This window comes from Aptenodytes patagonicus, chromosome 4 (genome assembly GCF_965638725.1).
Source record: "Aptenodytes patagonicus chromosome 4, bAptPat1.pri.cur, whole genome shotgun sequence".
Lineage (NCBI taxonomy): Eukaryota > Metazoa > Chordata > Aves > Sphenisciformes > Spheniscidae > Aptenodytes > Aptenodytes patagonicus.
Window position 1 is genome coordinate 37,115,719 of NC_134952.1, and position 26,040 is coordinate 37,141,758.

Consider the following 26,040-nt stretch of genomic DNA (forward strand, 5'->3'; position numbering starts at 1 on the left):
TCAACTGTGGCTGCACATTCAAATAGAAACAAAAGTAGTTTTCTTTTACCATCATTCAGTTACGTAAAGGAGGAAAAAAAACCTGGTACTCAAAGATGCCACAATTCTAGCATCTTTTCCACTGTACAAATTGTAGAACTAAAATGCATACATAATACACTTAAAATGGACATTATGTTGCTTTGTCAGTGACATGTTCTGTAATAAAGCCATCTTTCATTCCTCATAATTCATTCATTCTAACATGCAGAAAACATGCTTTTGTACTTCTGTTTTTTCCAGACTTTTTTTTTAATTAAAAACTTCAGAATATTGAATGCAAATGCTCTCCCCTACCAGTTACATTTTTACTGCCATGTTATATTGGAATTTCACTTTTGAATGAAAGCACCAAAGTTATGAACTACTGCAGAACAGCTCTGTTCCAAACAAACTGGTTATATACATTGCAAGAACATTTCCACTTATTGAAACAGCAGAAAAATCCAAATTACAAAGTGCCCCAGATTTCTTGGCCAACAGATTCCACTAGCAAATAAGCAGGTTTACAGCTTACTTCCTCGCAGCTCAAAAATCTCTCCAATCAGCATGAAACATGGTTCAGCAAGAGAGTCCCTTTTCCCATCCACCTCCTCTCCGTAGTCCGACAGGTCACTATCCTCTTCCGTTTCTTCCTAGGAAGAGAGACAACATGGGTATGCACTGCAGTTCCCCATCCTTCTTCCAGAATGGCTTTAGTTACTGCCATGCTCTGGGGAAGGAGCACAGCCAGCCCTCTCAAGAAAGGGCATTAGAGCCACCAACTCTGCTGCCGGCAGGATCTGGCAAACAGGAACCTCACCAGGGATTTTGAAAAGGGATTGCACTTCTCACCAGACAAGGGTGATGAGGACACTGTGCACTGCTGGAGTCATCACCACCGCTAGATCTTCTGCCTGCAGCCTTGCCCCAGTAAGCATCTCAATGTTCGGTGGATCTGCCCAGATTTGCAGGGTCCACTGCCTATATTGCCCTGCCAACACTAGCTGGATAAGGGAAAGCAGGTGATGTGGGAGCCATGTACTGCTAGGAAGCAGGTGAGAGCTGTAAGGAGGAGATGGCACTCAGAGGTGTTTGTGATTGCAAAGCCTCCTCTGACACAACACCCATGAAGGAAGGACATCCAGGATGGGGAGCTAGCCAGCTGGAGCTGTTTGCAACACAAGCAGCTAGGAAGAAAGAGGCAGAATCTGGTTATTGCACAGGGAGAAGCAGGTAGCTGGCTCCCCTGGAGAGCAGACAGTGCCTTGCACAGCTGAAGGCACTCAGTGGGATCAGACACCAGCAAGTTGTCCTTGCAGTAAGCCGGAAACCAAACCCGGCAGCGAAAGAGGAACGGGTCACTGCAAAGACAAGCACCATTAACAAGTACTAGTCCCAGGCAGAAACATAGTATGGTGATACTTAGTGACCTGAGCCTGAGGATACCCAAGCTCAGGGTCCCGAAGGGAGTAGAGTTATTCAGAATAGACTCACAGGAGAAGAATGGATTGAACCACCTCAGTTTTGGTGGTACCATTTATTCAAGAATGAAGAGCAGACAGCACGTTGTTTCTCAGTGTCACGAAGATCTGCTTCAGCATCAGGACTACACCACCTACCATTACTCCTGACAGCCAGCACATACCTTTGCTTTCCTGGATCTTCCCCTGCCCGCCTATGCTTACAGCAAAGCCACAGTGGGGTAGACCCGACCCCCACAGAGGCTGGTGCAATGCCCCAGTCTCTAGTTCAGGAATGGTCAGAATGGTGTGCAGACAAATTTTCTTTCTTCAGCCCTGGTTTTCAAAGAAATCTGTCATCTCTTCCATTGCCTTCCTTTCTTTCTTATCATTCCATCATCTAATACTGCTTCCCCCCCTCCCCCCCCCCCCCCCCCAATCATCCAGTCTGGAAAACCTGCTTCATGGCTCTATTTCTCTTGCATTATTTTGGTGTCTTTCTTGGCCTTATTCTTATGGTCACAATCTTTCAGTCATCCCTTGCCTGTCATTTGAACCCTGCTATACAGAGAGTATCCTACAGTGTCTCAGCTGTACATCAGTTTGTCTTACTCCTTCCTCACACCCCCCAAATCCCATCTAAAGCCCATCATTGACTTCAGGTACATTTCTAGTCCCTGAATCTTCTCCAGGCATGGCACTGCATAGTAGTCTATAAATAAATAAATAACTCCGCAGTGTTGCACATTCCAACACATATATCCTGTACCCTTCACATTTCCTGTGTCACATTTGGCATTTTCCCTAGCACTGCTCGAGATGCTGCTTCTCTGCTCATAACCAGAAAAACAAAAGAAAAAACCCCACAGCACTGAAGCACACTGTAAACATCCGCGTAGACTCCGCTATTTACCGACTTCCACAGCTTGTTAAGTCCCAGGCTTTTAAAGCTTTCTGCTAGTGATAGGCTAAGCTGTGACCGAGGGCAGGGAACAAAAAGCCACACCATACTGACAAGAAATGCCACACAAGGAAACCACAAGTCATTATGCTTCTTACCATACAAGCACACAAATTCACTGACAATGACCAGAGTTTTCTCCAGGGACACAGTCTGGAGCAAACTCCAGTCCTGCTCACTATCTTCCTCTGGTCAGACTTCTTGGTCCTTTGTCATTTTAATTATTCAAGAAATTGTTTTATTTAATTTTTCCATAGTAGACATCATTCCATATTTTCATTAAGCACTTGGGCAACAGAACAGAAAATAAGCTTACTGAATTTGCAGGTGAGCTTACTGAATTTATAGTTGAGCCCACAGGGTGCGGTTTGATAAAGACAGATGCAAAGCAGCGATAACTCACTGTGTAAATGCAGGAAATGAAACAATTGATATTGGTAAGACTACAGAAAAAGATCCCAGGGCCATACTGCTGTGGAAAAGGCAAGTGTAATACCATGATGTTTAAGCACGAACACTTTTTGTATGACATACATACACATATAGATATAAAAATTATTTTCATACTTGGGAATAGGAAAACCTAGCGGGAGCATCGTGTTTCAAATTTTAGTCACCACACTTCCAAGAAAAACATGGATAATCGGTAAGTCCAGAGCAAAACCGTAAGAACTAAATAAAACATAACCTAACAAAAACTAGAAGAAATTGGGGCTGCTCAGTCTAAGAAATAGAAGACAAAAGGAAAGTACTAACTCCTGATAACTGAGATGATCCTAACCCAAACTGTTCTGTGTTTGCTGCAGACAGGACAAGAGCTAGCTGGCTAAAGAAGGGAGATTTAGGTTAGACACTAAGAAAAGGTTTCTAACCATGAAGATAGCTGAGAAGTGGGATACGCTGCCTTGCTTGGCCAGAGAACATCAGTTATCAGAGGTTTAAAAACACGTTAGACAAACACGTGCCAAGAATTTTGCTGGTACAGTTGAGTCTGCTTGGAGCAGGAGGGTATACCCGATGACCTCTCTGAGGTCCCTGCTCTGTTTTTCTGCTGTTCAGTGAATCCCCTGTCATTTAGAAAAATGCAATGAGAAGAGTAAATTCTTACACCACAGTGCATTTTCTATCCATTAACACTTCATAAACCTAAAAGCCCTTCCTCTAGATGATATCAACTGCGTTTTTTCCTCTGTTTTGGTTTTGGTCTTGAGAGCTAAGAAGTATGTTCCAAAGCTAGCCCTGTCCAAGGAGCTGTATATATAAAAGATCTGAAATTGCTGCAATATCTAATCCTGAAAACAGCACTCGAGGTAATATTGTTGCTCTAACACATATTTGAAAAATGTGAGATGAGACGTAAAAGGCAAAGAGAGAGCTGTATGAGAGCATTCTCTTCTACAAAGTCCAAAATACAAACTAAACCAGGAATTCTTAGTTACAAAGAGAACACAACTGTAACAGCTTTGTAACGCGTGGTTTAACACAACTTCATTAATGATCTTGTACCAAACGATTTAACCCTAGTTTAACTGCTTTAGTAAATTATCCAAAATGCTATCACTGGGCAAGACTGAGCTGACGTAAAACTCACACTGAAAGTCAAGAGTGTCCAAGGAAAATCAGAGCTGATCCCAGACTGCCTCACAATTCCCCTCCCTCCACTTAATTTTATCATTATTTTTAAACTAGGACAAACGTTTGCCATACTGATTCAGAGGGTCTAACAGTCCCCTATACTCCCTCCATCTGTATTCTGTTGCCTCATCTTATGTTTAAGCTTCGGGAAACAGCAGAGAGGAGAAGGAAGGTAGATGTGAAGTGGGATGGTCTTTGCATTTGCAGTGCCTGGCATAATACAGTCTAGCCAAAATTAAGCTCCTAGTCTCAAAAGTAGCAAGTAAGAAATAGTATTAAATTTAAACTGAGTGAGAAGTTATGTTCTGACTCCTCTGTTGCCACACTGTCTGGGCATTTTTTGCTCTACTTCCTTCAGTTTTTCAGTACCCGTTGCTTCATTTCTGCTTCATTTCTTTGTTCTCTATCCTCTCTCACGCACTCTCATTACAAACTCCCTTTCCTTCTCCCGTATTTCCTAACTATCTCCTCCTACACACTCACGTAATACAATATACGTGCAGTCTGGCTTTTTTCTTAAGGATGTTTTTCAATTAAAAAGCAAAACACAAATAGCTTCATGCTTCTATGCTTTTATGCTACTTCTACCTAATAGTCATTTTAGTGAACGCACTGTTGTTTTTAGAACTGCAGTACTTCTATCAAAGTGTATAATTAGTTTCTCAAACTTTCTTTATATTTATTACTCTGAAATGAGACATATGCATTCAGCATCTAGGTGCAAATACAGTGCAATTTTGAAAAATGAAAATATATAGGATTTTCTTATTCCTGAGAGATGCAAGTCCACCTTTTTGCCTATTAATAGGCTAGAACCATGAAAGTTCCCCAAACTCCATTTATCCTGCAGAAGGCTCATCCACTGCAGACAACTACAGCATGTAAGAAAAGAATTACTTCATATAACGTATAACTAAAAAGGGGAATAGAAACAGCTCCTTGGAGGCTGCATATCTGCAACATGAACCACACAGAATAGAGAGCCATGGAATTATGGTCAATTTTAGTCAGTGAGCTATTTTAGTCATTAATCTATTCTTCACTGCATTTTGAAAGACAATGTTTTTTTATGGCTTAGTATCAAATTCTCCAACTGGTTTGCCCACATGGGCTCCCGCCTGTATTTGCAAATTCCCTCAGTGAGCCTGTACCGTTTGCCAAAATTCTCTGTCAAAACTAGCTTTGCTTCAGAATTTGTCCAGAAATTATTCAGGATACACAGCTGTTCCCTGCCAAGAGAAGCTTCCTAAGAGAGAATTATTTTTACCTGTCAAAAACCCTCTGAAACACACATGTCAAGAGCACAAGAAATGGGAAATTCTGCTATAAAAAATAAACAATCCCACATGGACTGCGATTCGTTTATTTGTGATAGGTTACACATTTGCCTATATATATTTATCAAAGGGCAAGAAACTTACTGTATTAACAAACACCTTTTAAATTCATAGACAGCTCTTACTGCTGACTCTTTGTTCACTTACAGTAAATTAAAAATGACCTTTGGAAATGCCTTGCAATATTACCTGCCATTCAAATGCATTATATTAATGGCTCTCCCCACTTACTTTGGATAAGTAATTAAATTTGGGAAGATTACTTTTCTACCACTTACCTCCTGATGAGAAAACAAATCACCAGGAAGTCGTTCTAGAAATGAGGAGAGTGAAAAAGATGACTTCTTTCCCTGCACATCAATAACTTTGAGGTGCTCTGGGGAAGGACTCAAGAAGGCGTAAAGTGCTTCACTCTGGCAGAGTCTTTCATCAGAGAGCAATTTCTATGAAAGAAAAATAATGACAGAAACACCACATTAATTAAATATTTCTTGTTAAGGAACAAGGCTGTCCAATAAAACTGATTAAGACATGGCTCAGAGGTAGAGTGAGAAAAAAAATCTGTGTCTCACAAAGATACTTCAAAGATACTTTAAGAAGCTAATTCTAAAGTATTAGAACTAGTAAGATTAAAGTTTTTAATCTTGCAAGTTTCTTTTTAAATAAAAAAGGTTCTAATTTGTAAGAAATCTGTTGTGAAGTGTTACAGTTAAAAGTGGCAATTACAGGATCCATTATTTACTATTTCTTAATTAACCAAATTTTACATTAACTTACCACTAGAGGAATGGTTACTGTCAGCCAAACCCATCTCAACTTCAGGCACTTAGACAACTTTGACATTTATAGCGTCAAACCTTACATCTGACCTATTTGTTCTAGGCTCCCTCTTTAGTCAATAGAAAGACAACATCCACTCCAAAGGCATGATTCAAATCTCCTGTTTAGACATCTGTTGTTTTTGTCTTTGTTTTCTTACCTGCAGAAAGTTATTAAGCTGCTTCTTGGATTTCTCCATGAACTTCTGGTCTATGGATTTGAAGGGCAGCTTGCTGAGGGAAGGCAACTGAACTTTCTTTAATGATGGAAAACACTGTGTAGGAGAAAAGAGAGCTGACTTAACATACATGTGCAGAAAAACACAGGTGGTTCAGAATGGACATGAAAAGACTCCTTTGTACTCTCATCTCCCTTCCACACCCCTCTCAGCACCTTGAAAAACACCTTCCCTTACCCACTATGGGCTGACACATCTAAACCCTTTCCCTTCACACCACCATCATTATCTACCCCTTATCAGACAGAAAGGTTAAAGCACTGTAAAAGGAAACCTTCTCTGTCCCCAAAAGCTGCCTTTTCTAATACCTCCCTGGAAGCCAGAGACAAAATCTAGTTTTTAAAGCAGGCTCTTGCATGACAGTGTAGAGCATATACCATTTTGACATTGGGTTAGTTCAGGAAAACATTCATTATTAAGCCAAAAAAAAAAAAAAAAAAATTATAAACAAGTTTTATAAGCATCTGGCAGAGGCCAGAAATACGCAGTTAGAAAACTACCTCTAAAAGGCTCAAAGCCAAAAGGCTGGCATAAAAACTGGCAATATTAAATTTTTATCTGGTTTTCCACTCTCCAAGCATCATTCTGACAAATTTTAGTAATCTGCATCTTCTCCTTCCCCTAACTGAGATTCGTACCTCACTGAGCTTCCGGTGCAGGTTCTGAAACTCACTGAGCTTCCTGGGAACAGTCCAGTTCTTAGTTTCAGCTCCACCAACTTCTTGTAAACTCACCATGACAGAGTAACAGGGCACTTGTTCTCCATTCTCTTCTAAAACCTTGTGGGGAAGAAACCAGCAGATAAGGTATACTACTTTGAAAGCGAACAGTGGAACATTTGGGCTGCCACATGACTGGCTTGCAAATTCAGTCATCATCACTGTCCCATGCTTCTCTTGCAGTTTGAAGGCTACACATGGAGCACTACCCTTAATGGACTAAACTTCACCCAAAATGCTATGTCAGTCCTGAATCAGCCCTCCAGCTAGCCACTGTTACACTTTACATACAGCTTTGCAATACTGCCTATCAGCAATCAAATCTCCCTGACATGTCTTCTTCAAACAGCTGCATTATTTCAGTTTCTAAGGTACCTACCACATAGCTTGCTGATTGCTTAACCAATACTCCATCTCTCCCATCTGCATTTTCCCGACTGTTCTCCCATTACTCCCACCCTTCTTCCCCGGTGCTCGTGCCGAGGCTCACCCACACGCCAGGCACAGCAGCTCTGCAGCTGGGCCCTGCAGCAGCTGGTGCTGTCTCAGAGCGATTTCTCTGCTCACTCGAGCTGTTCTGCATGCACAGAACATGTGGTATCCATGTGGTGTTTATTTCCGAGGGGCTCACAACTTTACAAAAATACTAATGAATCAAGCTGTACAACAGCCAGAGGAAAGAGGAGCGATTAACCACATTGTGCAAATGGGAAAACTACAGCAAAGAAGTTAAATGATTTTTCTTGAGAGAACTGCAGCAGTGTGACCATATTATTTCTTAATTTGATGAGCCACCCAGAATTTCATCCTTACATCCTAATCGTAACAGATTTTTGTTTACTTATTTTAAGGAGACAGCTAAATAGATTATGAAAGGCAAATAAGGGAAATGCATAAAACACATAGCGTTTTTTGGCCAAGCCAAACTCTCAAATGCTTGTTTTAATATATGTGCAAATAACAGAAAGGTAATTATAAAATACCACTCTCACGATCTTTTTGAGGAAAGTAATAATTTTTAAGCTTTTTGGACCTTTTTTTTAAGAATATTTAACTAATCCAATTAGGATAAGAATAAACTTTAAAATTCATATAGTTATGACACATTTTCTGAGAAGCCTGTAAAGGTCTGACAACACTTGAAGCTAGTGACAGATAATTTGACGAGCAGCTACATCACCTTTGTAAAAGACACACAGCTAAAATGTATCTTCATGTTCTACAGCTGTTCAGAGCTGTACATGGAGAATATTCCCTGCGACGCACTCCTCCTAAAGCTGCACATGGACCACTAGGAAACCCCATCTGAGGCCCAGGTTTCACATCTCTCTGTAAAAAGAGCTGCAGCAGCACCCAGGCAGAATACAAAGCACCAGCCTGAATGTCTGAAAATGTGTCTGGTTCCCAGCACAGCTATTTGGGAAACTGCCTTTCTCCTGCCAGACTACGGCAGAAAGAGATGCTTGAATAGCCTCCAAAATGTAGGTCAGAGGGACCTGGCACAGAGGGACTGGGATCTCCTGGGACAGTCCCTGCCCTGTCTACCCCTGAGCTAGATTGGATTCGTGTTTGTAGGTGACTCACAAACACCTCCTGGCAGCCGCTTTTGAAAACTAGATCAGTGCTGAAAATGCTGATCTGAGTCATGCGTATCATTCTCCCTTACACATTCGTCCCCAGGGCAGGGATTTGCATGTGTGTAGGGTCATCTGAACTGTAATTGTCAGGAGACAGTCATCCCTCTGGAAGCACATTCTCAAAATGGGAGGACTTAGTACTCCTTCTGCTTTCAAGTTAGGATCCACTGCAAAACCATTTAAATTCTAATTACTAGATGGAGATGCATTACAACTTCCTTCAAAAACCCTCACATAAATACCTGAAAGTCTTCAGGAACTTCTTAAGAAAGCAAAATTTTTGACCAACTTAAGTACTTGTGCATTTGTTTTTCCAAATTAATGAGTCAACTAGAAAATGCACAGAAAAATGGGATGTTAGGGGGTCTTCTAAACCAGGAGATCTAGTCCTTTGCTGTAACAGGCACCATCTCATACAACTGTTATCATGAATGAATTCAAACCTGTGAAACAATTTTTTTTTCCATCCCCGTTACAGTAAAAGTCTGCTCTAGACCCTCACCCTGATCATTGGAAATTGAAAGGAAACTTCCAAACTCATTTCCCATTTGTTCCAACAACTCTTCACCCCTCCCTTATGTTTACTCTAATTGATGTGTTTTTATAGACAGTCTTATTCCTCTGAGTCTCCCTTTTGCTAGGCTAAGCAAACGAAAGTGCATTCACAATCACTTCTCATGGGAGAAGTTCCTCATTCAATCCATTCAATTCCATCCTTCTCAAACGCAACAGCCCAGCACCTGCAGAGCGACTGTAACACTTCCTTGTCTCAAATGGAAACTCCTCTCCTGACATATTCGAGGGCCGTGTTTGCCTTTTTCACACCTGCAGCCCACTCAAGACGAACTGCACATCTGACAAGCCACCAGCATACCTACTGCTTCCAGCCAAAAGGTGCTCCAATGGGTCAGAGCCGAAGGCCAGAGTTCCTGCTGAACGCCAAACCTCGCATACCATGCTGTGAGATTTCACTGCACTTCTATTACTCCCATCCTAAAAATCATCCAGTTCTTTCTGAGAACCATCCTAAACCTCTTCCAGCTCTGATTCTTCAAGAGCAAAAACTTAACATTTGTGCTCTGGTTTGGTTTTCCAAGTCCAAAGGTCCTGTGGTAGTCTCACAGCACTGTCAAGGGCTCTCAGAATTAGCCCCTAGGATGGCATTTCCACAAGTCTCCTCCTCAGCCCTTTCTCAGCCCCTTTCCTCAGCTTACACTTGAGTCTTTCAGGTTATTTATTGCTACTTACCTGGCAAGGACAGAATCAGCCCTCAAGTATCCAAAAGCAGCTTCAGGCTACTGGGTGGTTTTTGGTGGGTTGGTTGTTTTTTTTTTTTTTTTTTTTCATTGGTAGCAACTCCATAGCCTCAAGACAATGTATTTACTGTCTACTAGCATGCCACAGATACCTAGTCCACAAAGGGTAAAGATTTCTACCTTCTCCCTATGAGGCACAAAGTCCCAAAGTGGATAGAGAGAGATATGAATGAGGATGTTGACACACCTACACCCATTAACAAAACCTACAAGGCGCATGCCAGAGGTGAACACCTCTTACCGGGGTGTGTGGTGTGATAACAGTAACAAACATTCAATGAAATATTGCAAAAATGAATGAGGAACAAGTATTACTGAATACTTTCCAGGAGAAGCTATAGCTATTAGCTGCAGTAGGTAAAATGTAAACTTAACATTAGCAAAAACTGTAATAATAGTTCAGTAAAGTAACAAGCTGCCAAGGAGAGACTTGAATCACCTGTTAGCAGCACTAAGGGCTGGTCCAGACATCCATCAGGAATGATTAAACATTAACAAAAATTAGCCCAGTCATTAAGCTAGCGAAGAACTGTATGACTCACCAGAAACTTCCTTCAGTCAGAGCAGCTCTCTGAAACAGCCCACCCAAGCTGTGCAGCAGTGAAATAGGGGCTAACCAGACTGCTGTTAAAAAAAAAGTCCCTTAAAAGTCCCTTTTAAACATAGAAAGACCATGCAGAAGGCATATCGGGCACACCATTGTTTTCCTCAATTCACAGGAAGCTAATTTTCTTAACTTCCACTGAGCATAAACATCCTAAATTCGAAGATATTTAAATGAGTAAGATAAGCTATTTTTTCACCTTATTCAAATCTACAAACTCCATTCCTTATGAAAGTAATAGATTTTTAAAAAGATGTTATGCTCTGAAACAGTCTTCTCTCTTCGGACAGAGGAGGCAGAACGTCTGCTACAATACGAAATGATAACAAGGCCAAAACCATTAAAGCAAGTACAGCAGGTTAGGTACGTAGCTGTAAGTTTTACACCTGCTGGTATGGGGGGGAAACATGGGGAAGTGACTCTCAGAATTAGATGAGTTGTTATCATGGGTCCCCTCATTCTCCATGTTCTCGCTGTCTTTTTCCAACCTCTACCAACCAGCCAAAACACTTAGTCTCTGAAGACTGTTTTATCAGAAATATCAGTTACCAAAAGACACCCGTAGGTTATACCATTTACATTGATTTTTTTTTTTTTAAATATATATTTCACACACACACACAGAGCTAGTGCATTTACATGACTCAAAACTATAAAGACTGAACGATTCAAGCTAAGAGAGTACAAACAACAGTTTGGACACAGTTCTTTCCCAAGTCTTAAGTAATTCTAGTTTTTTATGCATTATCTATTAACTAGTTTAGTAGATCAGTTTATAAGGTCAATGACAGGCTATTACTTTCAGCTCAAATTCTATAGCAAAATTTACTTTTACTAAGCTTTTCTGCAAAAAACACAGGGCCACCAAGTTTTTTTCTCTCTAAAAATCACAGAGCTACACGCTAGAATTAGCAACTGAGTATTCTGCAGATAGGAAGACAATGTCACCTACTCATGTCCCCTGAAATCATCAACTGCAGCCAGAACATCCCGAGCAATTAATTAACATGGATAACTACAACACTAATGTTTTCTCCAGCCTACCCTTTGAAGCACGGAGCTGCAAACAGCACAATTAATGCAAGCCTCCATTTAATTATCTAATCGAGTACTACTTATAGTTAAGGCAGCAAGTAATTAAAAGCCTCTCCCAACCCCCCTCTTATTCAGCCAAACCACCTTCTCATCTGGTAATAAGGGAGACACTGGGCAGCTCTGTATGGTGCCCCTTACAGAAAGCTGCCGTTCTGCTGCACACGGTATTGCTGTTTTTTAAAACCAGACTTCAAAAAGCTACAGAGAACTCTTAAAGACAACTTAAGAGCTTCACTGTTCTCAACTGTGTCACCTGCAAACAGCATTAAAACAAAAACAAACCCAGACATTTACACATTGAGAATTTGGTTTTTAAAATGGCACCTTAAGTTTTTAACCTGTTGGATTTATTTCTTCTTTTACAGACAATGAGTTTGACTGTTGACAGACCTATCAATAGCTTGCAAGAGCTCAAGACACAACCAAATAAACTCAACAGCACATAATTTTTTCTTCCAAGAAAAATTACCTCAAGGAAACTACTTACACTTATTTAAGAAACATTATCTTAATAGCACAGGAAGGCAAGCCAGTAGACATCCCATTAATCTTTAATTTCTCTGAAGTGATACTGTCAAGAAGATTGCTTACGTACGGCGTCAGCCTACAGTTACTACATAACAAGCATTTATTGGGTTCCTTTCACAGCAAGTGTTAATAGAAAGCCATGAGATGGTAATATTTTTTGTTTCCATTAGAATTTTTTTTACATTCATTCTACAATTGTCTGCCTATGCCCAAACGGAAGAGCAGAACAAGACAAAAAAAAAAAAAAAAAGAAAAAAAAAGAAATTTAACTTCTCCTTCAACTTACTCACAGATTTAAAACACTTTATTTCTGGGTATTCTAGTCCCTTGAAACTGTACTGCTATTAAACATAATAATACAAAACAAAAAGTGTAAATACTGCATCTTTGAGACATACCAGACACACAACTGCTCCCAAGTGCGACAGAATGGTAATATAACAAGAGACAGTTCTCATGAAAAACAATGCCCTTAAGATAGCAAATTACTCTACCCAATGCCAAAACCAGTTCACATACATGCAGGTATCTTTATAACTCCATTACAACAGTGTCTTGAGGACTAGAAATTTTGTATATGCATCGTAGTAGTCACTGGGGAAACAGAGGAGTTCAGAAGAGGTTAGATTCCTCTCCTGCCCCAGTAAATATGAAGTATACACAGCGTACACAAAGGTATAAGGAAAGTATATACAGGGTTTTATTCTTCTCTTCATGCAAGTTTGAAGTGACCCAGAAGATAAAAAGCCATAAAAAAACCCGCCCATACCTCGCCTGAGACAATGAAGGCTTTCCACATGCCAAGATTCTCACACCACCAGTCCGTTCTTGCAATGTGCAGCTGAAGGTCATTGTGCTCTCTCTCCATCAGAGTAATTTCATCCTTCAGCTTAGAAACAATCTGCAGAGGAAAGTTTATTGATTATAATTGGTAAGAAAAAGCTTATGCAACATGCCTAGTTGTGTCTTTAGGGATGCTATTCAGAAAGGAGAAAAGGTACAAAAGCAGGGAGAGAAAGAACAATTCACATGGGAAAAAAAAAGGTGAGAGAATCTATGATGCCTCTTATAAACTATACACAGTAATCTTAAACGTCAACTCTGATACTAGAATAAAAAACAAGTTAGAAGGATATGCTACTATCACACTACCAGCATAAAAGGCACTTTAGATAGGATTATATATTACACACATATATTACACATTATATGTTTTATACAAACTTGAATTGCAATTACTGAAATATGCACTACTGAAGACACCCTCCTTACCATTTTCAGATATACATGATGCAACCGAAGAACGTGGGAATAGATTTCATTTTTAGGAACTTAGCTATGTTAACAATCACTCAGAAAGTCACCACTTAATTCATTTTAGTTTTGGAAAAGGAAGGATTTATTATTGTGGAAAGCACGCATTTAAAAAGATGTTCTCACCAAGACATAGCTCACCGTCATAATCTCATAAAGGAGAAATACTGTATCTCATCACATCAGCAAAAAAACTAGGTGACAATACATACTACCAAGACAGTATGACAAGAAAAAGTGGAAGTATACATAAGATGTGACATTAGAAACAGCAAAAGAAGCTAACAATTTTTTTTTTTAAATATGATATACCACATAGTCAAATTTATGAGTCTTTGTTGTACGACTTGCACCACAAGTGGTACATTCTACAGAGCTACAGTAATTCTGACTTTTTCAGAATTTTTGTCTCACGCAAGATGTTCAATATTACCTACACAGCAGCTATATAACAACCTTCTAGCATATACCTAACCTTCAGAATAATTTTGTATTTTATTTTATTTACTGTCAACACACAGATTGCTCTGCAGTCACCTTACACGGACTCCTATAAGTGGTATCCAGGAACAATCAATAAATACAGAAGAACTGGTAAGGTTTCATCATAAGTAAAGAGTTGTTACACCTATAAAACAAATACTGAGACTTTATAATGATACTGGATCCATTTTATTATTCTGTTTCAAAGATGTATATATTTTCAAAGACAAAGAATATTTTAGGAGAAAAAAATACAGGGAAAAACCCACTACTTTACAAGGGGTACAATCCCCACCTCCCCAAGAGCTTAGGTATAGAAAAAATACAACTATTATTTCTCAAGAACGCAAAGGGAACATACAAGTGATACATCCATGTGAATGCAACACTATATAAAGGCTTAGTTATATAGTACTTTTCATATAAAAGAAAAAAAATTAAAACTATAATGCTACAGAAACAAATGGTATGGCCTAACTCATGCATACGCAAGCACACCCACTTTTGGTTCGTACTTATTTTGTACTTCTAACTCTTTTTGCCCATGGTGCAAATTTTAACTTAAAACCTAGTTGGTTATAAGAGCACCTCTTACAATTTCTCAAAGCGAGTTTTATGTTCACTCCTGGTACAGGTCCACTGGAAATACGAAAGATCTGAACATACATAAAATCCCTCCAACTTCCACATAATTCCTGATAAAGACAGAGGCAGTTTTCCATTCAGTAAAGTCCCATTTAATTTCAATAATTGTGTCACACAGTTTTGTTTGAAAATAAGCCTTAGCAAGCACTAGAAAGCACTCTGGGTGGGGAACGTTAAGGTTTTGATTTGCTACTGAGGATGACAAGATTGAACACTGGAAAGAATGTGGTCCCTGCACATTTACTGTGACATTCACTGTCCCTGTGACAAGGTGCTCTCACACTGTCAACCCCAACTGTCCATTTAAAAGCTCCACAGGTAAACGCTACTGCAGTAATACAGGCATAAATAAATAAAAAATAAAAAATTTTAAAAAATGGGACAAAAAGGGACACATCCGTGCTCCTACCACTCCAAACAGTAGTGGTTGGATGACAAATAAGAGGTATCTTCTGCCAGCTGAGGCCACACACACAGCAGAGCAGCTGTGAGCGGGACACCCCAGAACAGCTGCAGACACATTTCCAGTTATCTGCAGTAACCTCTGTCAGAAGCGGGATGTGGAAGGGACAGAGGAATGAAGCTAGCCAGGGTGGCGTCAAACACTACTGTCCACATCTTTCTCTTAGAGGGAGAGATTTCTGCTATCCCCAGAGCTGGGGCAGCAGAGAATGAGCAGGGTGTCAACTTCTATTCAGACCAGCATCTTAGCACTCACCCTGAGTGAAGGAACAAATGTACGAAGAACCCAGGTCCTGAGCAATGACTAATATCCAGGTACATTTTTGCCACCCCTAGCAGGAGGCCATTTTAGGGACATGCCTTGGCTACTTGTTCGTCTCACCCACCGTCTACCATTTGCAACCAATCTCATTACCCCTGAAAAGCTTGGCCCAGCTGCATCTGAATAACAGTACTGTAATATCATCCTCAGTAGCAATGCAAATTACTTGGCCTTGGCCAAATGCAAATCACTTGCTTCTGCCTGAATATGTTCTTCGATTGCTTAACTGTTGCACTTTGCAAAACAAAAGAGGGGTTGTTTTTTTTTTTTAATCCAAGCCCAGAGAGTCGAAGTTTCATATCCCTCATAATTTTTAGTCTTATGAAAGTGTGCCCTGCAGATTTCTCCTAGCTCCTTATAAAGGAAATCAGTCACTTTTATAGGTTTGGGGTTTTTTTCCCCCCTTTATTTGAGCAAGCCAGTCACAACTGTAGAGATTATGAAATTGTGCTGTGCTATTTCAAAGCCAGCAGAGGGAGCGGAAGTTAACTAGCACATCCCTCCGCTGCAGTGCTGCAGATGTGGCAGGGACACGAAAACAGCTGCCATAAAGAATCATACAGATATAGGTGGGTAGAGATGTAAGAAAGAAATACTATTTGCCACTGACAAAGCAGCAAGACCGCTGGGAGAGAGGTCGTTATTCTATGACAAACAAAGCAATATAAATCATATTTGCAATTTTAGTTACAATAGCCTTAAAAAAAATGGAAAAATAAACAATTAAAACTAAGCTCTGGTTTCACTTTCTATAACAGGCTGACAGAAATAGCAATCTGACCTATCCAAAAAGAGCCCGAGACAACTGGATATTACACAAACACACACATAATATATATATTAAAAAAAAAAAAAAAAGACTGAAGACACTAAAGGTACTTACCTTTTTGTCGGGTTTTGGTGAATTACATATGGAATTTAAAGCCTGTTTCTTATACTCAAGCTTGTCATTTAGCTGGCGAAGTTTATTTACAGCATAACTGGCCTGTTCATTAATTCTTGTGCTGCATTCTTCAGTAGCTTCTTCACAATCCTGGCTCTAGGAATAGAGGATGGGAGTAATTGCATCACTAATATGAAAAAGGAGACAGTTATTGTTTGCTCCGTAACTATTTTATGTATAAGAACACTTATTCTTGTTATAGACGAAAATGTAGGTATAAGATTCTAACCGATATTCCAACCATCAGATCCAACACGAAACATAAGTCTGTTAAAAAAAACCAAAAAACAAAAACACACACCCCCCCAAAAAAACCAAACCACCACCCCAAAACCCAGACAAAGCCTCATTACCATTTATACTACAGCTCTTTGGCAACTCTTGCCAACTGTGTAAAACGACCTTCAAGCTAAGGCTTTAGTGTAAGTGAGAGGAAGAATCAAAGTTTATTTTAAAAGCAACAACAGCTTAGTAATCATGATCCATATTCCGAGCCAGATAGAAAAGCAAATACTTAGCTCTGAGCTGAAAGATAATGAGACTGGGGTGGGGGGAACCCAAAACCCCTCAGTTCTAACAGTCCTGCCTCCCACAAACCTTCACAAAACAGATTTATCAGCCTGCAGAACAATCTAAACCAAGTCCTTTCTCTTCATAAACAGATTTTACTGCTGTTTTTAGAAATGTTAATAAAAATGTGTTAAAAGCACACATATATCGCCCTAAACACCTAAGCAATTTTCTTATATTCATTCAAACCAATAGCTTTTTCCATCTCGTGTACTACAGGCATGCAAAAAAAATAGAAAACTTCACACCTTTCAGTGACATTCTCTTTAACACCTTTTGGCATTTGCCTCAGCCTCCCCTTTCTTACTGTATTTCCCCAAATAGGCACGAAGACCTTGAGATCCAGCAAACACAGCACTGTGATGTTACTGTTGCCATGTTCAAAGATCTTTGAGGTCTGCCTGTGACTGACTATATCTTAATTTATCTGTGGGAAGCTATGAATTTAATCTCATGAACGAGAGTTCTGTGTTATTTAATGATATTCCCACTAAGTAAGCTGTATCTTTATATAATTAACAAAAAGCTAACAGAAGGAAGTCTCACACTCTACTAAATTCTGCTTTAGAGAAGACAATCCTACTGTAAATTCTGCAGTATTTTACATCTCAGTAAAAAACTCTGAGAAGAGATACAGTAGCAACAATAATTAATCTCCTTAGTGTGATCCTCATAAGGGAGGGTAACATCATGCAGAAGTCAGGAGTTCTAGGCTAAGAAATCCATGCCCTTTTCCAGCTCTGCATTTGCGTGCTATGTGGCTGAGTAAATAACATTAGCTCTATGCCCCATCCTTTCTTCTGTCTATTCTGCATGGACTGTAAACTCCTCAGGTCAGAGACTGCCTCCAAGCACGTGTACAGAGCTCAGCTCGTGGAAGCTTGTTGTCATCTCCTGGCACTACAATAATACAAACAATAATAATTAACAACACTGGCTGTTATTCAAAACACTATTGAACAGAACCATAAAATAAAAACTTATATTTGTTGGGAAGCACAGAGGTCAAAAAGAATTAAAAAATGCTATTTTCAATACTGAAGAATTAAAAGACTTTCCATATGAAGTTTGGTTCTAGTAATCAAAGGATTGCAATTAACGACAAATCAGTAAGGCTCTGCTCCCAGAGGTAGGCTACAAGATTTCTCTGTCATTAACATTTCAGACACTTACAGCAAAAAACACTGCTGAATCACTAGGTTTAATCACAAAAATGCTAGAATTACAAGATAACAAATTACCTGTATTCAAATTATCAAATTTACCAAATAAACAACCAAAACACTCAAAGCTGAGATCATAAAGGATTGTGCTGTTTTCCCCTGATTGTTAAACTGATAATGACTTCCATTTCTGTGAGTGCTGCAGAACGCAGACTTTGGGCTTATTTTAGCGATCTGACACACGCAGCACCAATGCAACCACCAGACCCTCTTTCTTCAAAGTGCTGAATACACGCACTGTTTGCTTCTGTATTTTTACATCTACCTGTGACCTTTTAAAGGAGGTTTGTCCAAGAAGAGAGAAACGATGACGGATTGGAAGGAAGAAGAAAAAGCTAGTTCCACGTGCAGTAGAACCAGCAGGGTCTGGCCTTTGCCCCGATTCCTACCTTCTGATTTGATTTTCTCACGTTTAATCAGGGGTCACCCTTTTGTCCTCCTCTCCATGAGGACACTAGATGGCTTTTTACCTATCCAGCGAAATTTATAGAAAATTAATATAGGTAACTCCCACAGTATCCCAGGAAGTGAGGACATAGACCTCTAAAACCCAAACTAAAAAAAACCCAATTAGTATTTGCTAATGATACAGATCCCTCCAGAAACATCAAATTTCTCAGCTGTGGTTTCCTATACAAGGGGAGGAAAAAAACCCCAAACCTATTAGCCACTAGTGCATTTCCACCAACATTTGAAAGCCCACTGGAAGCTTCAGAAAGAAGAATTTCTTATAATTTATTTTCACCTCGAAGACCCTGAAGCATGGCACAGAGCCATTAGGATTGCTCTATTCAAGAGATGCTCTAACCGTATATGCAATTTCATACTTAATTTGTTGTTAAAAAATGCAAAAAAACTTTAACCATATAAGCAAACTTGGCAATATATTAGTCTTTAACGTTTCACAGCAGACACAGCCTTCAAATCTGGCACATATATATCCAAGGACTCAGAGGAAGGACAGATGCTGCTGATGTCAAAAATCTAATTTTTTGGCAGCTATAGTATATGTTATTCTGACAGAGGACAGCTAGCCCTAAAGTGTCGTGTCAGTTTTCTTAGAGAAATGGTTATCTCTGTTAAGACTCTGAATAAGATAGAGAGACAGATTAAAAAGCACAACATTTAATACTTAGAAATGTCTGGACAAAACCAGTAACAGTCTTTTCTCCAAGTCCCAATGGTTGCAGACACAAGGACAGAAAGTCTTTGAAGTACCTACCACCCTCAACACATAGCTGAGTTAGCAGTGACAAAAGCAGAAAACACGTCTTGAATCTTTTATCAAGGAAAAGAATACAGGGAGAAACAAACAATGAAAAATTCAGGAAGCTCTAAAAGTTCATATTGGAAGTAATTGACTTATAACAGCTCATCTCTGCAGATTTGCTGATATGCGGACTACGGAGACTGTAATAGCTCACCTACAGAAATGGAAGTCATATTTAAGCAGTAAATACAAAAGCCTTAGATTCTGGAAAAATTGCTTCTAAATGGCAGAACGTAGATCTGCACCTCTGGATTCTGCTTCTTATTTGTCCATTTAGATCCAGTTTTAGACAAACTATTACACTTCATTGTGTTCTGAGCAAGTTCACATGTAAAATGAAGATATTCACGCTGATCTGAAGCGGCAGCCTGACTGAAAGATGCTCACTAGTCTGAGAGATGCTCTTGACAAAATGTTCTCAGATAAACGTAACACAAGTTCCCCCGACGTGACCAATTTAGAGAACCCACTGAAAAAACTTGCCCCAAGAGAGCTGCTGCTGGGTTGTTGCTCACGACATCTTGAATGCTCTGGTTTAGTATTTCCAGTTCTAGTGCTATTTTAATCAGTTTTATCTTCCAACATAGCCTATTAATTTATTCAATAAATTAATAAAAAAGCACTAAGACTATATTTTTCATGACTTTTTCTCCTCTTTTGTGCAACCTATTTAGTACCTAGGAAATGCATGAGGGACAGGGACAATGTCTAGACAGAAACCTACTCATGTTTCAGTGAGATTTCCTTCATTGAAAAGCAGAGCAGCTGAGCTTGTTGAGGTATGTTTTGCATTCTCTGATACTAAGGAGCATAACAAAAGATACAGAACACGAAAGGCTTGGAAATCTGAAATACCTACTTTAACTAACTTAAACTTTAAGTAGCCAGTTATTTTGTACGATTTTGCTTGAAAGAGCTTGTAAACATACCAGGTTTACCTGAAACTATAAGAGTGATGATATTTATAAATACATCAGAAAAAAAGTAGTCCAAAGCTCAAGGACAGAAGATGCTACTATATGCTTTACTCAGGATCGTCTTCAGATCACCTTAAGTTACAGTGAAAGAAGTTGTCCATGTGACTCACCACTTCATCTTTGTCCTCAGGAGTTGGCTGAGCAGAACTTCTTTCTTCTTCCTTCTTGACTGATCTCTCATATAAATCACTGACAATGAACGAGGGGTAATATCTGTCCTTTAGAGTTTCGTAAACATCTGCCTGAATTCTGTAGAATACTTCAATGCCTTTATTTCCCACAAGGCTTTGCTGTATTTCTTTATAAAGGGATTTTTCCACAGGTATTTCTCTGCTTTCCACAAAAAAATTCTGATAAATTTCACTCACCAGTTGAGGTATTTCAGCCTAGGAAGCAAGGAGGGAGACAGAGGGAGAAGAGAATAATAAAAAAATGTTTAAAATAGCAGGATGACTCAGGATCCAGGTGCATAATTTGAAGGATGATCAAGCTAATTTCACACCCAGATGTATGAGAACACATCTGTGAATCTCTTACTGAGATCAAGCACTCTGCCTGCGCACCTATGCTAAGCAGTCAATTTCACAAGATAAATATTGATAGTTGTTAAGCGAAGAAACAGCTGTGCTCTAAAATTACCATAGCTTCCACATCCACTGCTTTTAAAAGTATGCCCCAAAAGCTGGTATTAAAAGGAAAAAAAAAAGTGCTAGAGCAACATTGTGGTCACCATTTTAAATTCAGATTGTAGAGTTCAGCTCTATCGGCTCTCGTGTCTTCTGTTTGATAGGATCAACTCACTTATGTGACTATAATTAATTTTTGAGGGGGAAAAGAAAAAAAAAAAAAAAGAAAGAAAAAAGCACATCTGAAGAGACATTTACCAGTACACGAGGCCCGGTATTTCCACTGAGCACAGAGCAGCACACAGGATTGAACTTTGCAGTAATGAACAGGAAAGAGAGGAAGTAACGCAGCACAGCCCATGATCATCTCTCTAAATTATCATCTCTCTGAACTGACCCGAATTAAAAAGGTTTTACCCAACTCCCTTAGTATGGCACAATGTGCTTGCCTGCCTTATGTGACAATGTCACAGCCACATGGCTGCATGATGCTACTTTTTTGTAATCAAAGCTGCCCCTGTAGTGGCAGACAACCCTTACGTTCCATGGAGCAACAGGAGCACAGTATGTTAGAATCTCTTTTAAAAAAATGGGAAGTCTTGAATAAAGGCACTGTACATATTGTTTTGAAAGCAAGGAGAGAAATCACAGCTGAAAGGTCATTAAAATTATTTACAGCACCTTTTCCAATCACAAGCCGTTTGCAAGTCAAAACTGATTTATACAACTCTCTTGACAGTGCCTGACAAACCCTTTTTATGCACACTTTCTTGCCTGAGTTGGTTGTTAGCCATTTCTTCAGATCGTATTAATGGCTCACTACTCACACTCCGCAGCTGGCCACTTTGGTTACAGGATGTTATTTGTGTTTTACAATGGACTAGAACCTTTTTTACATAAGAGAGTAATAAAATTACAGTGAATAAAAAGTTAACTGATACTTAATAATGAAATTCGTATTTCATGCTAGTGTGAATCCTGGAGGTTTAAAACAATTTCCCCCAAAAATCCACCCCACTGCTCACGAACAGCAAATTTGTCCTCTACATTCTTGCTCTGCACCATTGCTCCAGGATAATTCTTGCAACGTTAGGTGATATTTCCTACCCGTTTCAGGGTTCTCGTTCCTACTTTATTTTGGCACAAATTACAAGACAGCATTGTTTCTTCTCTCTAGCAGTAGTGTGACATTCCTGGAGAAACTTAGCTGCTTATACAGCAACAGAACAGGGAGAGGAAGGGGTCTTTTAAAGCAAAATCTCTCTTTCAAAAGGATTTTAAAAATATATATACACAAATTTTCACAGCTTCAGATTGAATGGGATACCTGTAACTGGGAAGATGAGAAGTTTATGTACGCACTATCAAACTGTAATGCACTTTGAAGTTTCACATGAGCTGATACAACTAAAGCCAATATATTACTGCAAGTTTTTTCTCCGGTGAAGGGAAGTAATTCTACTACCTTTGCACATCAAGTACCCTTTTTACAGGTCATATGGCTACACAAAACAACAGTAAGCCATCATCACAACAGTCCACAATTTTTAATTGCCATATTATCCCCAAACATTGACATGGAGAAGTTAAAAAAACTAAGTTGCTTAGCACCCATCCTATGCTATTGCTATTTTAAAAACATAAATACAAAGACATTTCCTAACATCAAGACCACAACAAGCAGAGATTGCAGTTAATGTACGAGCCGCATGGACTTGCAATTTCTTCCACCTTGTTAGCGTTCTTCAGATACTCCACAGACTCCCAAAGACTGATCAAAGCCATCTTGTCCATCCTTTCCATGTAGATTCGGAAGTGCTCTCGGTATGAAGGGTTGGCCAAAATTTCTTCAAACTGAAGAATCTGAAGAAAGGAAAACTAAGAGTAAAACCTGGGAAAATACCTAACTCTAGCTTCTCTCCATCCCTCATGGGGAAAATCTTTTCACTTGATGTGTCCCCAGAGCACCATCCATCCCACAAACATATGAACTAGGTTCAACTGCACAGGCCTCCTACAGTAATAGTTTTGCTTCATTTTAAAAAAAAATAAATAGAAAAATCAAAAATATGAGTTTTATGTATTTAGAAGATAAGTGCATCTATGCTCCTACCAGGTAGAAAATGTTTCCACATGTTTTCTGTCCAGGAGATAAGACTACATTTCAAAGGACTAAGATAGCATTTCAAATCATTCATGAAATGCTATTGCCAAAAATTTAACTTCCAATGTTCCTGCAAGGCAGAGGAGCCAAGCTGAAAGCTAACTGATCTATTCTTTGCTTGATTCAAAGATTAACACCAGCAGTTTCCACGCCACAGGGCTTTGAGATGTAACTCAATTATTCCCGGGGACACAGAAAAGATGGAGTGTAGTTCTTTACCCTGGCAGCTAGGGCATTTGGTGGCCAGTTCCCATTAACTGAATGTTATTGAAAAGCATCTATCAGAAATGCAGCCAGGGAAGAGTACGGCTGTGATATAATGCTCAGGACTCTTCCTGAGATGAAAGAAGAGTGTGTACGTCAAGCAGAAAAGGAAATGAAACACAGACTTCCCACACCTAAGTAGATGCTGCAGCCATTAAGCTGCTGGATTAAAAAAAACCACTATTACTTCCTCATCCTCTACTATTTTTGTGAATCCAGGCCTTTTCTTTGAGACAAGCACGTGAAAACAAAACACCTCCCTGACAAAGTGAACGGATCTTCCCATGTTGAACAAAATTAACAACCTTGGCTTTCTTTGAAAAATAGGACCAATTTTCAAAACACCCTATCAAAACTAAACATCCCTTCCTCTCCAACTTTTCAGTCTAGCAGCTGAACCAGTTTTCATGTAGTTCATTTAGTGCCATTACTTATATCACCAGGAATCCAAATACACCAGAGTGGTCTTGGTGTCTTGCTTTGTACCTCACAGACACCAACCAGCCCACCCCTTTTTCTTTGAAAAGAAAAGGGGGTCCTCAAGCACTGGGGCTAATGAATCTTAGCTTCCTATGACTTTGCATTTTATAGCAAAGATAATTTGGTACGGACCAAGACATGAATTCCAACCGAGACTGAGGCATTAATAATTTATCTAACATGGGTTTTTCAATACCTAATAATAATACAATTCAGGTGATGTATCAGCATCTCTCTCTCTGGGAAGGCCACCTGTTTTCCTAAACCTAGTACCTGTGAGACTCTACCACCAAGTTACATTTAGGAAAAACGGTTTGCTGGACTCAAGCTGCATGGCAGGAAACCACATACACATGCATGTACACAATTATTAGCACAAGTCACTTCCTTAATGAACTAAGCTAAAGAAGGTTCTTTAAAAACTATAGCCACCTATGTTTTATCTGAAACAGCACCCCCAAATTTTGGGCAGTGTTTAAGTAAATCATGTTTGTCTCAGCTGAAATGCTCATTTTCATCCTCAAAGTTCCTCAGTGACAGTCACGTGCCACTCTTCTCTTCATCCTTTACCATACCAATATTGTCTGGACATGGCTTGCTCTTAGCTTGAGAGCTATTCAGGTATATGAACATAAACTTCTGCCTTTCAGAGCTCACTCTATAGTCCTCATTGAACTGCACAGAGGTGCTTGCGGAAGCTAGGCTTATTACAGAAATGGTGATCAGACTGTCAAAGACAAGAACACAGAGATGGCAATTCAAAGGCCAGTCTGTGTTTTAGCCTCATTGCTGTGCATCATCATACTTTCTATTCAATCATTTTATCAAGCACAATGATTTAAAATACAGGCGGAAGAGGGTCTTCCAGCCTCTTGAACAGAGATCTTCACCATCTCCAGGACTGTCAGGTCTGTAAATGACAGCAGAGGTAGTAAGTCACTCACAATGCAGGGCACATGCCGTCACTTCTTGAGCAAGAGGTCACCTTAGTCTCTATGCTAATATTATCCAAGGTATCCCCACCCAGGCTGCCAGCAAGGAGGGTAATTAACAAACATCCCCTCTCAAAAGTAATTGTGGGTAAGTGCTGCTGCAGGGAGCAAGGCAAGCGCAACCATCCCTCTCACCTAACAAAGGGCCCATTGCACAGATGCCCCATGGTAATTAAAGTGGTGGTGTCTAATAATGCTGTTACACAAACCTCCCAACAGTTACCTTGCAAACTGAAATACTTCAACAAAATAAATTAATGGACAGAAAAGCTTTTTTAAACTTCTCTTGCAGAAATGAGACCTCACAAACTTTACGTTTTTGTTTGTTTAAGGCTTGACTATCCTGGAATTATTATGAACATTTTATTATAAGAATTATTATAAACATTATTAAGACTTCAACGACAACAATGACAGACAAAAGAGGTTTTTAGGTTTGAGGTGGTAAGTTATCGTAAAATGCATGCAATCCAGGAAGTATTTTGTGGAGGACCCTTCCTCCTCTGATTTAAAGAACCAGATTCTGCAGTAATTTATAATCCTCAGCAAAAGATCATTTTATGACTCAGTATCACCACAGACTAGAGTACAAAGCTCTAAGCTATGTTGGCACATATGCACACATTAGGGCATGTGTACATCCTCAAATCTAATATCCAGTTAGAAGATATAATCTTAAAATTATCAGCCTCAACAGCAACCCTTCAAGTCCTTCTAACTCAAGAGCAGCTTCCGGGTTCAGAAAAAACAGCAGCTTTACTGCTGCCACATCCATTCCCCACTCCAACAGGAAAGTAACTAATATACCACAGCTGGTCACAGGCTCTGCCAAATACCAGGAAGGGACTAGATTCCGCTCCCCACCCCCCTGCCTCCGCCAAGCACGGTGCTTTAACCAGCATCCCTAGCATATGCACACAGAATAGCCTTGTTCC

The 26,040-nt window shown here is 39.6% G+C and overlaps 1 protein-coding gene across 1 annotated transcript in view; it reads right to left on the minus strand.

Annotated features, from left to right (window-relative positions):
• The window catches only part of SNX25 (sorting nexin 25), an 89,797-nt gene that overhangs the window by 6,321 nt on the left and 57,436 nt on the right, over positions 1-26,040 (minus strand). The window contains exons 8-15 of the mRNA XM_076336420.1: positions 22,937-23,068; positions 20,690-20,965; positions 16,480-16,635; positions 13,140-13,271; positions 7,110-7,250; positions 6,394-6,507; positions 5,693-5,857; positions 557-674 (exon numbers count right to left, since the gene is read on the minus strand). Coding sequence (XP_076192535.1) covers positions 557-674; positions 5,693-5,857; positions 6,394-6,507; positions 7,110-7,250; positions 13,140-13,271; positions 16,480-16,635; positions 20,690-20,965; positions 22,937-23,068 — 1,234 coding nt within the window. The remainder of the gene's footprint in view (positions 1-556; positions 675-5,692; positions 5,858-6,393; positions 6,508-7,109; positions 7,251-13,139; positions 13,272-16,479; positions 16,636-20,689; positions 20,966-22,936; positions 23,069-26,040) is intronic.